At 39.1% G+C, this 18,216-nt stretch overlaps 1 protein-coding gene across 3 annotated transcripts in view; it reads left to right on the plus strand.

The window, feature by feature from the left end:
* LOC124723218 (protein transport protein Sec16A-like) overlaps positions 1–18,216 on the plus strand; it is a 228,572-nt gene that overhangs the window by 170,155 nt on the left and 40,201 nt on the right. For all 3 annotated transcript variants that reach the window (XM_047248405.1, XM_047248404.1, XM_047248406.1), the window contains one exon: positions 3,535–3,789. In XM_047248405.1, the coding sequence (XP_047104361.1) occupies positions 3,535–3,789 (255 nt within the window). The remainder of the gene's footprint in view (positions 1–3,534; positions 3,790–18,216) is intronic.

The raw sequence follows: 18,216 nt of genomic DNA on the forward strand, positions 1-18,216 counted from the left end.
TTCGATTATGACCTTTACGACACCAGAAGAGATGAAATGGAGGCAGAGTTTGTTTCTGTACACTGCTCCTTTTCACGTGGTGGTCAAAATTCTCGTCCGTTTCCCCTCCGGCCATCTGCAATTATAGCTTATAGCGCCAGCTCTTTATGCTGTAGCAACTGGAAAACAAAATCTGTAACATTTTTCAACGGCCCCAAAATTCTTCCTCTAATGTTAAAATCAAATTGCCTTACATTTTGTTCTACTTCTACACTAAGTGCCGTGTCAGTTCTAAATGTAGCACTGTCGAGCACGGGTCGCAGGGCTACGAATGCCCACGAAAGGTAAAAATTAGTGGTCTGCAGATTTTTTAATCTTCATATTGGGTGGGAAAAGACAAATAATGTCCAGGAACACCTTATACCTGAGTCACATTCACTTAACTGGCAGGAAAGTGCTGCTACTTTTCAACAAAAGAATCATTTTTAAAAGCAAAACGAAGAAAAGAAAGGCCGTGTCAGAAGAAAAAGGTGTCTAAGCTTTTGCAAAAGCAAACATTCCAGTCAAAAAGTTCCCAGTTGGCACTTTTTTTAACAGTTAGTTTCAAAGAACTAATAATTTGTTTATCTTCACTCGTGTAGCATGACCGACCTTTTGAATTTGTGCATCCAATCATTTACAAACAAAGAAAATAGATGCAATTTTCGACAAAAATAGATGCAAATTTTGCGAGAAATAGGAGCTACGTTTTCCGGTCCCTACCGACAACACTGTAATTCTGCAATAGACGGCAGAGGACTCGGAAGAGCAGTTGAATGGAATGGACAGTATCTTGAAAGGAGTGTATAAAATGAACATCGACAAAAGCAAAACAAGGGGACTGGACTGTAATGAAATTAAATCAGGTGATGCTATGGGACTTACATTAGGAGATGAGATACTACAAGTAGCAGATGTGTTTGCTATTTGGGCAGCACAATAACTGACGATGGCCGAAGTCGTGAGAATATAAAGTGTAGACTGGCGATTACAAGAAGAGCATTCTGGACCAAGATAAATTTGTTAACTTGAAATATAAATTTAAATGTTGGGAAGTATTTTCTGAAGATATTTGTGTAGAGTGTATCCTTGTATTGAAGTGAAACATGGACGACAAGAGAACAGAAGCTTTTGAAATGTGTTGCTACAGAAGAATGCTGAAGTTTAGACGGATAGAGTGCGTAACTAACGAGGAGATACTGAACGGTATTGGGGAGAAGAGACATTTGTGGCACAACTTGCCTAAATAAGAGCTCAGTCGAAATTTGTCAGTTTGGTAGTGGAGGGAAGTATGGGGGTGGAGGATAAAGGCTGTATAGGGAGACCGAGAAATGAATACAGTAAGCAGGTTCAAATAAATGTAGAATGCAGTAGTTATTGGGACATAAAGAGGCGTGCACAGGATAGAATAGCATGGAGAGGTGCATCAAATCAGTGTTCGGACTGAACACAACAACAACAATAATAAATATTGACTTCATTGAGTGTATTGTTGACTATGAAAGCTACACTACTTGCTTGGGACAGACTAGCATTGAGAGCTATGAGCACAATGTAGGAAGACAGGCACGTGTGTGTGTTTGTGTGCGTACAGGTTTCTCCTACAGCTTGAGAAAGGAATTCCATTCCGAAAGCTAGCAAAGTAAAGCTCTTTACCTTTTCTGTGTGTATCTGTCAACGACACAGCATTTCTGCCTTTAGGTGAGTTGTCTCCTATATTTCTAAATAATTCACTATTAACGTGTCACTGTGCTTCCACGTCAAAGCACTTCTGTATCACACGTCATTGTAAACGCTTCCACAGATCCAGTCACTGTGAATACCCTATCCGGTAGTCACAGCCACAGGTGAGGTCATTAGCAAAACTTGTTTGGGGCTGATCGACTTGAAGGTAGCTTGTAAAAATCCTGGTGATGGAAGAAATTTTCGCCTAGTATTTGGCTTGCAGGGGGAAAAGTAGTGCTGGCACAAAATTCCTGGTCACGAGACTTAGTGGTAGTGTGCTGTGTTAAACTCTAAATTTTTCCACAATGTCTTATGGCGCGAGCACGTGATGCTGTAAATAGTGATCCGCCCAGTGAATATGGAATTAAACCGCGGCAGCCTCCTTGCAGCTGTTATAGAACTGTGTGCTGACATTGGCTTTCACCTCAGTGTAGTCTGTCTTTCCTCATCTGCGGCAACACGTACATTACACCTAACTCCACACACATTTGTCACAGTCACCTACACTTCTCAGATTCACTTAAGACAAGCCCTACTACTTTACAAAGGAAAAATGTCATTATGTGTGTAAAAAAAAAAAAAAAAAAAAAAAAAAAAAAGAAAGAAAGAAAACATTTCAAATTGCGTGGTTGAACCAAACCCGTGGGGATCTCCCAGCCAGTAATGCCATATGGAATATATTGCTACCCTGCACAGTTTTGTTAAATAGAGGAAAATTATTTGTTTATTTAAACCCACAGGCCAGCAGTCAGTGTCACGTAAAGTTCATATACATAATTAGCCTCAAAACTGTAATGTACAGTCTTGATCCTGTGGTTAGCTACTTGGTGAAATTTGGCACTGGCTTTCACAGTTTATGTGACTTAGCGCACTGAACCTAATTTTCCTCACTGTTGAGGCCACATCTGTCCCACAGCTGATGTCTGTCAGCAGGACAGTTCTTTTTCTGTATTACTTAGTTTTCACTCTGTCTGAGACTCATAAGTTCACATAGACAATTTTTTCTCAGCATCATTCCATGTAAGAAGAAAGGAAAATACACAGAAAGTAGTGAAAGAAATATCTCCCCTCGTCCTTGCAACAGGTGGTCCCCCTCATCCTAGAGTCTGAGTGACCTGCCCTTGTTTTTTTTAACCTTCCCAACCCATCCATTGTTGCTCCTCCTTGACAAAGGAAGTAACAGTTTGAAAAGGTAGGATAATTCCTTCTGTTTATTGGCAGTACTAAAAATATTACATTCTGAAGGTACGTAATGGCAACCATTTGTCTCTCATAATTTTATAATTTTTTTCTTTCTGTACGTTATAACATTTTTTTAAGCTACCTAGCCGAAGGATACCTACACATTGTACCCATAAATCCTAAACGAGCAAATAGTACCTGCACTATACAAAGTAGTACATGAAAAAGTGGTATGGAGGTGGATACCAGTGTAAAATTTCACATTAGTGATTGAAAGAAATAAGTATTATTCAAGTATTTGGCTTATTTTGAAGTAAGAGGAACGTGGGCATTAAAAGCAACAAACAAGAAAAGTCTACTGAACATGGGAATTGTGACATTTACTTTTAGGGAGCTAGATTACACAGTGTGGTGAAAGGAAGGAAAATGTTATTGTATAAAGTTCATAGCTCAAAGTTTTTTGTTATTGCACATTATGCAGTAATTTTTCTGCAATGAAATATTGATAACATTGGTCATTTCATAATGATATAGCTTATTATTTTATGAACTGCTTTGGTTTAGGGATTTAATCATTAGTATCTAATACCCATATTATTTGTGTTGCAGGCATACAAATTACTATATGCACTTCGTTTAGCTGAGAGAGGCATGGTTACAGAAGCAATACATTACATAGAAGTTCTGGTAAACACAGTTATGCAGTCAACCATTCAGTATCCTCTATCATTCTTAAAACAAATATATGATGCAGGCAACCTTTTGAAATACAGTGACCCTGTTTATACTAGTGGAGTTGAGGACAACACTGAAAGAGATCCTGCTTGGTTGCAAGAATTGGAGAAATTTATCTTGAACTATGGAGTAAGTAACAATTAGTGTATTGTGTGTGTGTGTGTGTGTGTGTGTGAGAGAGAGAGAGAGAGAGAGAGAGAGAGAGAGAGAGAGAGAGTGTGTGTGTGTGCATGCAATGCGCCCACCCATACACCACGGTTTGCTGTATTACATTTTGGTAAATTTAAATTGCTTTTGTAATACACTCACTTTTCATTAGTCCCACATTTAATTGGATTTTTTTTCTTATCTTTGCCCACATGCCACCTTACATTGGGGGCAGAGGATACGTCTGCTCTACTATAATTTTCCCCCTTCTCCATTCGATTATCGAATGATATCTGGGAAGAATGACTGTTGGTTGAATGAACTCACTTCTGCATTTTTTTTTTTTTTTGTTTATCATTGTGATATACCATGTCTGTCCAAAACGTTTCTAGGCTAGATAGATAAAAATAGAGAAATCATGATTTTAATGCTTCGAGTGTTCTACATAGTTCACCACCATCCAAATTAGTATAACACACAGAATATTCATACAATCATGTGAACAGTAAGAAAATTCTTTCTTGGTGTTGTCATTCAACTTGCACATCACATTGGCAAGAATGTTGCTTATTTCATCAAAGTGTTGACCCTTCATGTGAATTTCTGCACCTAGTTGTTGAGTAGTAGGTTCATACTGGTAACAGCAGACCTCATCACAAATAATAATTTTTTGTTTTTCCCCCAGAAAAGAATTATCCACTTCTGTATTTCAATCAATTCATAGCTTGTGTCAATGTGATGTTTTTGTTCAGGAGTCAAGTTGTGTGGGACAAACTTTGCACACACTTACTACTACTTCAAAATATTCTGATGAATGTCTTTAACACATGATTTAGAGATGTTACTCCGTTGAGATGTGTGACATAACAACAGTGTCACACTACAGATGCACATCTCACTACTTAGTGGTGCCTGTTCGGTCGAATGCACATCTGTTGTTTACAGTTGTTAATTCAAGCTGCCACCATAGTTACTGTGCCGATGCCCCTTACATGCCAGGAATAAAACCAGTCTTGGAACTTTTTGGATGGATGGTGTATATTACTTATTTCTTGCAGTTTATTATGTATCGTGGTCAGTGAGAACACTTACTCATTAATGTGGATCTCACTATGTGTATTTTAGGACTTGAATATATTCAGCTATTAAGGCATTAGTGTGCTGCAAATCCAACATGAGATATTTGCAACTGATGCCAAATACATAACACTGTATAAATTTCAGATTAAATCCTTCTCAAATTAACTTTGAGGTTACTTTTTATAGTTAGTAATTTTGTCCTAGATTTTAGGTATATAACATAACTGTAATTGGAATGGTTAGATTTATAACATAATGTTGTTTCAGTATAATTAAACACTGCTGATTGATAGGTGGACACAAGGTCCAAAGAACTCTAAGGCACTCCAGTATTTAACATCACCTAAATTACATTCTTGTCCTCATTCATAAACTCAGCAGTACATCACTGTTCAAGAGTATGCCCAACAGTATACAGTAATTTTATACTAATTCAAGTTAATGTGTCTCCATATTAGTAAGAAAGTATGCAGTTATGATTGGGATTAAATTCACAGATGATTGCATGATACAGTGGGGAAGCATATGTTGACAATATCTAGTAGACAGAAGTAATAGTTTCACAATGTGTAACCTAATCATGTGACCCAGTATTTAGACACTTCCTGCACTTTTATCAATTTATCCAAACATTCACTGTGTAACTACAAGATATCAATACTTGCCAAGCATAGAAATTTTGCTTTTAGCCTCTGAGTTGTGCACATTGGGGAGATTATAGCCAGTGTACAGACAGACATTTATAAAGTGAACAGAGTGACACTGCTGGGCAGTCAGTAATGTGTAATATAGCTGTGAATGGGAGGAATGTTATAAAACATCCGAACGAGGATGGTAGTATTATCATTCTCCCTGCTAACAATGCTCATGTAACAGTAATTATGAATGAATCTGCCCAACTACAATACTGAGATTACTGAGTTATTAGATCAGCAGACATGTATAAGTGGAGTAAGTAAGGATCCCATCAACAAGGTTTTTGTAACTGTTGTGCAGTTGATAAAGAGGTTCTCAATTGGACTCAGCACTCAGGCTTGTTCAGTTCAGTTGTGTTGCCACCAAGGTTATTTGGATAGCCAAGAATTCACAAAAAATACATTGAGCTAACATCTGAAATAATTGCTGTTGGTTTGCCCACCTAGCAGACTGCCAAGTTATTGGCAACACGTTTACACCATGTATGGGCTTACCAGACTTTTACTTCAATAATTAATCATACTTTATCAACAAGTTAGATGGCATAGTCATCTAGGTGGAAGATATATTGTTCAGATTAGATGTAGTATCACTGTTTAGTATGGTTTTGCTTAACGGAGTGTTGGAACAACGGAATCAGATTTTAATGCTGGAGACCTGGTTAAATAATGTCTCATCATCACATGTGGTTGTTGTGCTCTTCAGTCCAGAGACTGGTTTGATGCAGCTCTCCATGCTACTCTATCCTGTGCAAGCTTCTTCATCTCCCAGTACCTACTGCAACCTACATCCTTCTGAATCTGTTTAGTGTATTCATCTCTTGGTCTCCCTCTATGATTTTTACCCTCCACACTGCCCTCCATTACTAAATTGGTGATCCCTTTATGCCTCGGAATATGTCCTACCAAGTGATCCCTTCTTCTAGTCAAGTTGTGCCGCAAATTTCTCTTCTCTCAATTCTATTCAATACCTCTTCATTAGTTATTTGATCTACCCATCTGATCTTCAGCATTCTTCTGTGGCACCACATTTCGAAAGCTTCTATTCTCTTCTTGTCTAAACTATTTAGCGTCCACGTTTCACTTCCATACCTGGCTACACTCCATACAAATACTTTCAAAAAGGGCTTCCTGACATCTAAATCTATACTAAATGTTAACAAATTTCTCTTCTTCAGAAACGCTTTCCTTGCCATTGCCAGTTATCACCACATCCTTTGAACCAAATGACCAGTTTTATGAACAGATGGATGACATGTCTATGGGGAGCCCTTAAGAAGCTTGGTGGTAGCCAGTTTCTTAATTGAAATAGTCAAGGAACAGGTACTGCCAAAAAACTAAATTTCTGTTATGTGGCTGATAAATTTGTGTTGTGGAGACATGGCAAAGAGGAACTTACTCATTTTCATCGACACCTTAAGGAGATTTAATGCAAAGATTCAATTCACTATAGATGAAGAGGTAGATGGCAGATTGCATTTTCTGGGTGTGCTAGTCTTCAAGAAAAATGATAACTTCACCCACATAATATAAGGAAATTCTACACATACAGCATGGTAAATACACCAGCATTCAGTGTTGGCGAGTAAAGCAAGAAACATCTATGAACTGGACTGCTCAACCCAACACTGGAATATCTCACCGGTAGGTTGCCGAAAAATAGTTATTCTCCATTTACATAAAAAGACCACATAAAGATTATAGTGATGCATAGCCCCCTGTAAAATCAGAGGTTTTCATACTATTCACTAAATACATGACTGACTGCATACAAAAGATCCTTAGGAAATGAAATATCACCATAGTCTTCAAACCCATTCAAAAGATAGAGGAAGAGCTAAGATTGATCTACTGTTCTTGAAAACCACTGGAAAAAGCAGGAATTTGCAGGCTACCACATAGCTGTGGACATGTGTACATGACTACTACAAAAACAGTGGTGAGAGAACTATTAGAACAACACAAGGGCAACTAAAGAAGGGGAGAAACTTACAAAACAGCATAAGTTTCATAACCACTAAAACAATAATAATATGAGTCGGTGCACTGTTGATTCCTATAATCATGAATATTCTGGCACTGGCTAGTACGTCTGCAAAATCAAATATTTTTGTATACAGTTCAGTTGAAACCTACATGCCTTTGACAGCAACATACATATGCTGCAAACTGCTATGAAGTGCATGCCACAAGATAATTAACATTTTACCAATTATTAAGGATTCTTCCCGTTACAATCATGTATGGAGCATGGGAAGAATGACTATTTAAATGCCTGTGTGTGCTCAGTTTTTATACTTAATCTTGTCTTCATGGTCCGTACCGATATAATACATAGGTGACTGAAGAGCATCTGTAGAGTCTTCACTTAATACTGTTTCTTAAAACTTTTGAAGTAGGCTTTTGTAGGATAATTGGCATATATCTTAAAGCATCTTCCAGTTCAGCATTTTCAGCATTTCCACGACGCTCTCCCATGAGTAAAACAAGCCTGTGACCATTCATGCTGCCCTTCTTTGAATATGTTAAATATCCCCCATCAGTGCAATTTGGTGCACGTCCCAACACTACGGAACTAAATCCAGTGCTTTGTAGGCAGTCTCCTTTGTAGATTGACTACGTTTGCAAAGCCTGCCACCAGTTTACCTTCAGAAATTATGGCAAAATTTCTAATGAGCAACTGCACGACACCAATCTAACTGCTGCTGTGAGAACTCTTGTTAGCACATTTATGCACAGGTAACAGAGCAAGATGGATAATATTGTTGAAATTACCAATTGCACTTGTAATTCACTAATTGAAGCTCACTCCAAAATGTATTGCAAAGCTTTTAATTGTGGGGTCTTGCCCACTCCTCTCGTAAAGGGTGCCTAAGGGATGCAGCATTCTCAGAATGCTGTACAACAATTCACGCAAATGACATTAATAGTTTTATTTCAGTAAAGCAGATTTGACAATACTTAACTTGAATGTACTACAAGTTGTCGCAAGCAATGGGTGACAGGCAATATAATTCAGAGTCCTTAGCTATATGCAATGTTCCTGCTAGTTTGACACACAGTTTGTGGAGCACTAATAACAGTTCTCGTAGCACTCTCTGCTAGGCTGTCCTAATACTCTGCGAATACTCCACTAAAGTCCGGCTGAGGCTGGCAGGAGTGGTGCTTATATTCATTTCTTCCAGTGGTCACTCCTATCATCGCATGGTCCTTGGCAGTGGGCTGTTGGCTGATGATGTCGGTGCACCGCCTTCTTTGGTCTTGTGGTCTTCCTCTTTGTTCCGTCACTTGTGGTTACGCCAGAACATTCCTCCCCCACAAAGCGATGGACTGTCGTCGTGTAAAGGAGTGTGACTATGATGGGAGATGCAGGAGTGTAGGCGCAACGTTGGGCCAGAAGCTGTGGCTGCAGGGGACACCAAGCTTCTGGCCATATCCCGCCAACCAGCCTGCGCTCTTACGGAAACGTCCCCTGGAAAATGACCAGAAGGGTACACGTCCACCTGCGTTGTGGGTGGGTCCAGCTCCATTGGTAGGACGAGCGGAGGTGGAGGCAGGTGCAGAGGCGGAGGCTCCATCTCCATGTGGTCGTACCATGGTGTCGCGACGATACCCTCTGGCGACTGCTGTGGCTGCCTTCTGGACCCATGAATCAGGGGGAAGAGAGATTGAAAGAACATTGTGTACATAACAGAAGCGAAGTTGATTTTGATGTCAGCGCTGCAAGCCATCTGGACCTGAAATCAGATACATGCAAGTGCCAAGTTGACGGCCACTCTCACCTTGCACCCACCATCTGCTGCCACTGAAAACCCTGTAGAAAAACAATATCATGTGGTGCAAAGCGATACCTGCAGCCTTCCTGCGGCGTCGGATGCTGAGGAGGGTGGAGCAGCGTCCTATGGCGGCGGCAGTGAAGCAATTCGGCTAACGATGGTCCATCTCACGGGTGCGAACTATATGAGGCAAGAAACAGTTGCAATGTTTGATCCCTGGTGTGTACAGAGCAAAGTTTGGCCATCTGCTGCTTGAAGGGTCTGACAGAACGTTCTGCTTGGCCATTTGAGTGTGGGTGGAATGGTGCACTAGTTAGATGCTGTATGCCATTGCATTCGCAGAATGTTTCAAATTCATTGGACATGTTGTCTGACACTATTATTTCAGGCAAACCTTCGAGGCAAAAAAATCAATGACAACATCTGAATTGTGCTACATGACGTTGTTGAGTACATGGACACAGCAAAAGAAAACTTGTCATATGAGTCAACTGCAATCAATCAATGGGTGTTCCTTAAAGGTCCGTTAAAGTGTGTGTGTGCACACGTTGCCATGGTGATTGCGACTTAGGCCAAGCAGAGAATTTTTGTGGTGGAGCAGACTGATTTTCCACACAGGCATGACACTGTGACATCATCTGTTCTATTTGGGTGTCTATACCCTGCAAAGTACAGTGTCAATGCCCTAACTGTTTTGTACAAATAATCCACCAGTGTCCTTGTTGAAGTAACTGCAACACTTCTATTTGTGAAACTTTAGGGATCTATGCACATGACTGTCCACTGTCATTCCGAACAAGAACAACACCTTTCTGTACAGTGAGGCTGTGCTGATGTGCAAAGTATCGATGCGCTACAGCATTCTTTGTGCTGTTCAATGAGTGAGGCCAAGATGTGTGAATGTAGTTGAGCAAAATGTTGAAATCTGAATCAGCTTCCGTGGGCTGTGCAAGTTGTCAGTAGTTTAGCGGAAAAGATTGAAGCAATTCTGAATCCTGAGCACCGATGTGAAGTCTGTATCAGGGCCAACTGGAAGATGTGAAACTGAAACATCTGCATTAGTTGTGTGGCATCTAATGCTTGCAGCTGCAATGCCTGAGCAGGGGGCGTGACAGGTGGGGTGGGCATTTTAGAAGACACAAATGCGAAACAGACAAAGTAATTACAAAAGCAAAGAAATTTTCTGCAATGCCCACCTGAAAACATGGATTAGCAAAAACGACAAGAAACTGTTAATGCAAAGAAAATCCCATGTAAAGGAAAGACAATAAAAAATTAAGGCGCCAGCATAATATAAACGAAAAGTTCGTGGCAGTCGGGCATGGGTTTCGGCAGATTCTCGTCACCGAATGTTGGGGTCTTGCTCACTTGTCTCATATAGCGTACTAAGGGGTGCTGCATTGTCGGAATGCTATACAACAATTCAAGCAAATAACAATTAATACTCTTATTTCAATAAAGCAGATTTGACAAAACTTAACTTGATTGTACTACAAGTTGTCGCAAGCGATGGGATACAGGCAATATAATTCAGAATCCTTAGCTATATGCAATGTTCCTGCAATTTTTACACACAGTTTGTGGATCACTAATAATGTTTATCGTAGCACTTTCTGCTAGGCTGTGCTAATACTCTGCGAATACTCCACTAAAGTCCGGACGAGGCAGGTGGTAGCGGTGCTTATATTCACCTCTTGTAGAGGTCGCCCCTGTCGTCGCGCTGTTCTTGTCAGGAAGCTGTTGGCTTACGTTGCTGCACTGCATTCTCTGGTCTTGCATTCTTCCTCTTCGTTCCAGTGCTTGTGGTTACACCAGAGCATTAATGATTGAAGAACCAGTCATTAAACAGTGTGTGTTACTTCACGAGTTCAGACTCTTCACTTTACCCTGGCATATCATCTCTCACCATTGTTGGATAGGATTTTGGAGTGCGAATGGAAAGCTAAATGAAGGTAACAAATTCCATTATGGAAAAAGGACACAGGAAAGCTCTCTTTATAGCGTAAGCTGGCGATTTTGCTATGGTCAAAAACATTACACGCGGACCTTGTGCTCACAATCTATCATTGCCAACTTAATCGTAGACTTTTTCCATATCACAAAACATCCTTTAACGATTTTTATTGGCCAAAACACATTTTATGTAATGAATAGTGTGCACAGGCACAATTTCCTAATTGTAAGTTGGTAATACCAATATTATTACTTTCTGTTTAAGAAAAAAATATTTTTTTATTTCTTTAAAAAGTTGCACATTATTTCTTCCAACAACTTTTAGATGACTATGGATGTTTGCTCAAAGCGTACTCAGCTCAGAGAGAGAGAGAGAGAGAGAGAGAGAGAGAGATTTTACCACATACACACAATAACCAAAACAGATTTATTTTAAGTGTGCAGTACCACTGTTTCATCACAGTTGGTAAAACATCTCGCCAGTAAAAGGATTTACATAATTTAAATACAATCAGCTTTAGAGATATGACTATTCTACCGTATTTACTCGAATCTAAGCTGCACTCAAATCTTAAGCCGCACCTGAAAAATGAGACTTGAAATAAAGGAAAAAAAAAATTTCCGAATCTAAGCCGCACCTGAAATTTGAGACTCGAAATTCAAGGGGGGAGAAAAGTTTTAGGCCGCACCTCCAAATCAAAACAAAGTTGGTTCATTGTAATATGAGACACAATTTAGGTCGAATGAATGACGATACAGCTACAGTAGTTTGGTTCGAGTCGTAAGCTTAGCAGTTAAGCTTTACCAGGTAGCCATTGCTTTGCATCAGGCACTCCGTCCGTATTTATACGGGTACCCTTCCTTTTTCACATGCTTCGTCTGGTTTGAATCGATTGCTTATTTTGCTTTGATCTGATAAGTGCCGTTCTCTTTGTTATAGGTGTTTACGTCACTCTAAGCTGAAAATGCATTACTGTACTGTGTCATGCATTTTTTGTCGCAATCTGATAATGAGTGTTTACGACCTGTCGCCGCTCGCGGCATGGATTGCTTTTGTGCACGCTACCACCACTTTTTTAAATAAAATAAAAAAAGAGAGAGAGAGAAAGGAATCGTCTCATTAGCGAAACAATGACAAGAAACTGCTATTTGTTGTTACTTACACTGCTGCCTTCTCTGATAATGATCAACAAGAACCAAATAATAGATTGCGTATGATAGAACATGTTCTGAACGAGAGTTAGGCGAAAATTTTTCTCCGTTTGAAAATCTTTGCGGCCTCTTCTTTAGTACATCAAATTCTGCACATAAATTAAGAGTCATCTTAGATTTAAAAATCTAGTCAGTTGCCGTGCTTCGTTTCTGACCGTTATCACTATTAGGCATAAGAATAATACGAATATAAATATGACACGATACGTATATTCTTCCGCGTTTACTGTTGTCTCACTCTAGTTTCGTAGTTTATTAGGCAGACAGGATTTAAATGAAATAACAGCAAACACGAAAGAATACATGACAAAATGTTTATATTCGTATTATTCTTATGGTGAAGGGAATACTGCATGTGATTCACATTTCATCAGGTTCCTATTAGCAACCATCTCTTCTCACAGGTAGGAAAAAATTCAGAACGTAGAGTTGGCCATATTGACAAACATCCCAAACAGTCTTGCCAGTCGGATTTTCATAGTACATTGAAATTCTTCTACATTCGAAGATGAACAATTCGGAATTTGTATTTACTTCGTTGGATAATGTATGAAACTGCAGTGGTCGAAACTCGGGGCGGAGAAAAAAAAGCTCGTCTTCCACCACCCCCCCCCCCTTTTTTTTTTTTTTTTTTTTTTTTTTTTTTTTTTTTTTTTTTTTTTTTTTTTTTTTTTTTCCCTGACGCAGCGGTTTTGGCGCCAGCATTTATCTTTGTGCCTACAAAGCATGCCTGTGTAGCGCTACATATATTCAACGGCAGAAGTTAGTTGTGGCCGCACCTACCAACATTTTTCAGAACTTCCGCTTGCTTTGCACTCGATTCTAAGCCGCAGGCGGTTTTTTGGATTACAAAAACCAGAAAAAAAGTGCGGCTTAGATTCGAGTAAATACGGTACTTATCGTGAGCCAGCAGTGAGGCACACAATACATGTTGCAAAAATCCGAGCATCCAGGACCAGAGGATCCTTCTTTCAGGAAAAGTGATGATCATGTTGGAGAATAAGACTGGTAGGGCGTGTGCACATATGCTAATAATGTAAGAACTACACCTTAGGACAGAAGTTACGGAGTTAACTGCATATCAGCTAGGCATATTTTTTTTGGTCAGGTGACTACAGGGTTATAAACACAAAGTCAAATAGGGGTAATGCAGGAGTAGGTTTAATAATGAATAGGAAAATAGGAATGCGGGTAAGCTACTACAAACAGCATAGTGAACGCATTATTGTGGCCAAGATGGATACGAAGCCCACACCTACTACAGTAGTACAAGTTTATATGCCAACTAGCTCTGCAGATGACGAAGAAATTGAAGAAATGTATGATGAAATAAAAGAAATTATTCAGATTGTGAAGGGAGACGAAAATTTAATAGTCATGAGTGACTGGAATTCGAGTGTAGGAAAAGGGAGAGAAGGAAACATAGTAGGTGAATATGGATTGGGGGACAGAAATGAAAGAGGAAGCCGCCTGGTAGAATTTTGCAAAGAGCACAACATAATCATAACTAACACTTGGTTTAAGAATCATGAAAGAAGTTTGTATACATGGAAGAACCCTGGAGATACTAAAAGGTATCAGATAGATTATATAATGGTAAGATAGAGATTTAGGAACCAGGTTTTAAATTGTAAGACATTTCCAGGGGCAGATGTGGACTCTGACCACAATCTATTGGTTATGACCTGTAGATTAAAACTGAAGAAACTGCAAAAAGGTGGGAATTTAAGGAGATGGGACCTGGATAAACTAAAAGAACCAGAGGTTGTACAGAGATTCAGGGAGAGCATAAGGGAGCAATTGACAGGAATGGAGGAAATAAATACAGTAGAAGAAGAATGGGTAGCTTTGAGGGATGAAGTAGTGAAGGCAGCAGAGGATCAAGTAGGTAAAAAGACGAGGGCTAGTAGAAATCCTTGGGTAACAGAAGAAATATTGAATTTAATTGATGAAAGGAGAAAATATAAAAATGCAGTAAGTGAAACAGGCAAAAAGGAATACAAACGTCTCAAAAATGAGATCGACAGGAAGTGCAAAATGGCTAAGCAGGGATGGCTAGAGGACAAATGTAAGGATGTAGAGGCCGATCTCACTAGGGGTAAGATAGATACCTCCTACAGGAAAATTAAAGAGACCTTTGGAGAAAAGAGAACGACTTGTATGAATATCAAGAGCTCAGATGGAAACCCAGTTCTAAGCAAAGAAGGGAAAGCAGAAAGGTGGAAGGAGTATATAGAGGGTCTATACAAGGGCGATGTACTTGAGGACAATATTATGGAAATGGAAGAGGATGTAGATGAAGATGAAATGGGAGATACGATACAGCGTGAAGAGTTTGACAGAGCACTGAAAGACACGAGTCGAAACAAGACCCCCGGAGTAGACAATATTCCATTGGAACTACTGACGACCGTGGGAGAGCCAGTCCTGACAAAACTCTACCATCTGGTGAGCAAGATGTATGAGACAGGCGAAATACCCTCAAACTTCAAGAAGAATATAATAATTCCAATTCCAAAGAAAGCAGGTGTTGACAGATGTGAAAATTACCGAACTATCAGCTTAATAAGTCACAGCTGCAAAATACTAACACGAATTCTTTACAGACGAATGGAAAAACTAGTAGAAGCCAACCTCGGGGAAGATCAGTTTGGATTCCGTAGAAACACTGGAACACGTGAGGCAATACTGACCTTACGACTTATCTTAGATGAAAGATTAAGGAAATGCAAACCTACGTTTCTAGCATTTGTAGACTTAGAGAAAGCTTTTGACAATGTTGACTGGAATACTCTCTTTCAAATTCTAAAGGTGGCAGGGGTAAAATACAGGGAGCGAAAGGCTATTTACAATTTGTACAGAAACCAGATGGCAGTTATAAGAGTCGAGGGACATGAAAGGGAAGCAGTGGTTGGTAAGGGAGTAAGACAGGGTTGTAGCCTCTCTCCGATGTTGTTCAATCTGTATATTGAGCAAGCAGTAAAGGAAACAAAAGAAAAATTCGGGGTAGGTATTAAAATTCATGGAGAAGAAATAAAAACTTTGAGGTTTGCCGATGACATTGTAATTCTGTCAGAGACAGCAAAGGACTTGGAAGAGCAGTTGAATGGAATGGACAGTGTCTTGAAAGGAGGATATAAGATGAACATCAACAAAAGCAAAACAAGGATAATGGAATGTAGTCTAATTAAGTCGGGTGATGCTGAGGGAATTAGATTAGGAAATGAGGCACTTAAAGTAGTAAAGGAGTTTTGCTATTTGGGGAGCAAAATAACTGATGATGGTCGAAGTAGAGAGGATATAAAATGTAGGCTGGCAATGGCAAGGAAAGCATTTCTGAAGAAGAGAAATTTGTTAACATCCAGTATTGATTTAAGTGTCAGGAAGTCATTTCTGAAAGTATTCGTATGGAGTGTAGCCATGTATGGAAGTGAAACATCGACGATAAATAGTTTGGACAAGAAGAGGATAGAAGCTTTCGAAATGTGGTGCTACAGAAGAATGCTGAAGATTAGATGGGTAGATCACATAACTAATGAGGAAGTATTGAATAGGATTGGGGAGAAGAGAAGTTTGTGGCACAACTTGACCAGAAGAAGGGATCGGTTGGTAGGACATGTTCTGAGGCATCAAGGGATCACCAATTTAGTATTGGAGGGCAGCGTGGAGGGTAAAAATCGTAGAGGGAGACCAAGAGATGAATACACTAAGCAGATTCAGAAGGATGTAGGTTGCAGTAGGTACTGGGAGATGAAAAAGCTTGCACAGGATAGAGTAGCATGGAGAGCTGCATCAAACCAGTCTCAGGACTGAAGACCACAACAACAACAACAGGGCGTGTGCACATATGCTGATAATGTAAGAACTACACCTTAGGACAGAAGTTACGGAGTTAACTGCATATCAGCTAGGCATGGCAGTCATGGTCTCAACTGTATGCTCAAACTCACAGTCAGCATGCATCAGTTGTGTGCAGTCTGAATGTAGCTTTAAATGACTGTATTTTTGCTATATTTGCCAGAACCAATGCTCAAAGTTAATATGGGGCTACAGTTTCCTTATAAAAACGAATGACGTAGAACGAAACGTGGTTTGGATGATGAACCAAAACACACGTTTTATTCCTTCTTCTGTTTATTAAGTCAATTTTTTAAAAAAATCCTGAACAGTCATTAAAGCCAAATAAAACAACACAGAAACACAGTTTATTCAGTTCATAATAAACCTATATAATTTTTTATTTCTATCAAATATATTTAGTTTGCTGATTTTACTTGTATTTTTAACTTGACACCAAAAAGATAGATCTGCGGCCTATATATGTACTGTACTTTCAACCACAAAGTTCTGAAGTAATTGCTTGCTTTGGGGTGCGTAATGGGATGTAATTGGTAATCTTGATTTCATATGGAGTAACGAGCAACATGGTATATTGAAATACTGAAGTTAACTCTGTAGGAGTGCAAAAAAACTAGATTTGGGTTGGAAACAGCGACACAGAAAGTATCCACCACCACACACTATATGGAGGCTTGCAAAGCTTTGCTTTAGATAAATTATGTTATCTTCCATGACGACAGTTGTTCCCAATATACATGCACAAATAAAGGAATATTCGTCCTGTACATCACTCCAAACAGCTGAAGACACACCAGTCTTATGAGGTACTTATGATTAACTTTGTGGAACATCTTTGAATCCTGTACTAAAAGCCATCTTATTGCAAATAAAATCATTACAGTGAAGCCACTTCCAGATGTTTTTAAAGTTTGTGACCTAATTTCTGTTAAAATTTCAAATTTTCAGCCTTCTCTGTGTAGTGATACAGTCACAGTAATTTGTCCACAGACAGTGTCAAATTGCCTTTGTCCCAGAGCACTTCTTGTCAGTATCAAATACACATTCACATAACAATTGTAACCACAGAATATTGAAAGAAAAATAGAATACCCTAAGAGCTTAATACTTTTTGTGCTCCTAAAGTGAATGACTGCTTAAGTTTTATTTATTTAATACAGTGTTTCATTTTGAATAATTATAACTAGGAGTCTGACTACCTTAAAATATATCATGGTTCTTCAAATATAGAGTGATGCACAATGTATTTCAGTTTTTGAAGATAATGTACTGGAAATAAATACATCATTGCATTTTATTTTCTGGGACCTCTGTAAAATATTCCCAGGCTCACACTATCTTCCTTGTTGCCAACAGTATGCACTGCTGATGAAATGAATGAATTTTTCTCACATGTTGATTGTCATTGCAGGTCTAAGAGATTTAGCATGTGCTATTCATTGTGAATAGGAGGCCATACCTGTTTATGGCTTATCCTATTGGCCCATTACACAAATTATGTGAGCCTGTTGCTGTCATCAGATGCTGATTGACACGGAATAGTTGTGTTAGAAGTGTGCTTACGTTCTTGAGAGTCTTGTGAAATACACCAAGAAATTCTTGAATTTCCCCAGACTTGCTCTTATTTCCTGTATCTACTTTTACAACTTGTTGGCCTGTGTAACAAAAATGTATATCTAGAATACAGCTTATATGTAAGTTCCAAACTACAAATTCAAAGGTTTCGAATTCAGCTGTGGGTCAGTCCTAAGATTTTTATCTGTCACTTTCACTTCTTTTACTTCTGGCAGTAAATGCTAATGTGAAAAAATCTGAGTTTTATCGTGGTTTGGAGT

The sequence above is a fragment of the Schistocerca piceifrons genome, chromosome X (genome assembly GCF_021461385.2).
Source record: "Schistocerca piceifrons isolate TAMUIC-IGC-003096 chromosome X, iqSchPice1.1, whole genome shotgun sequence".
Classification (NCBI taxonomy): domain Eukaryota; kingdom Metazoa; phylum Arthropoda; class Insecta; order Orthoptera; family Acrididae; genus Schistocerca; species Schistocerca piceifrons.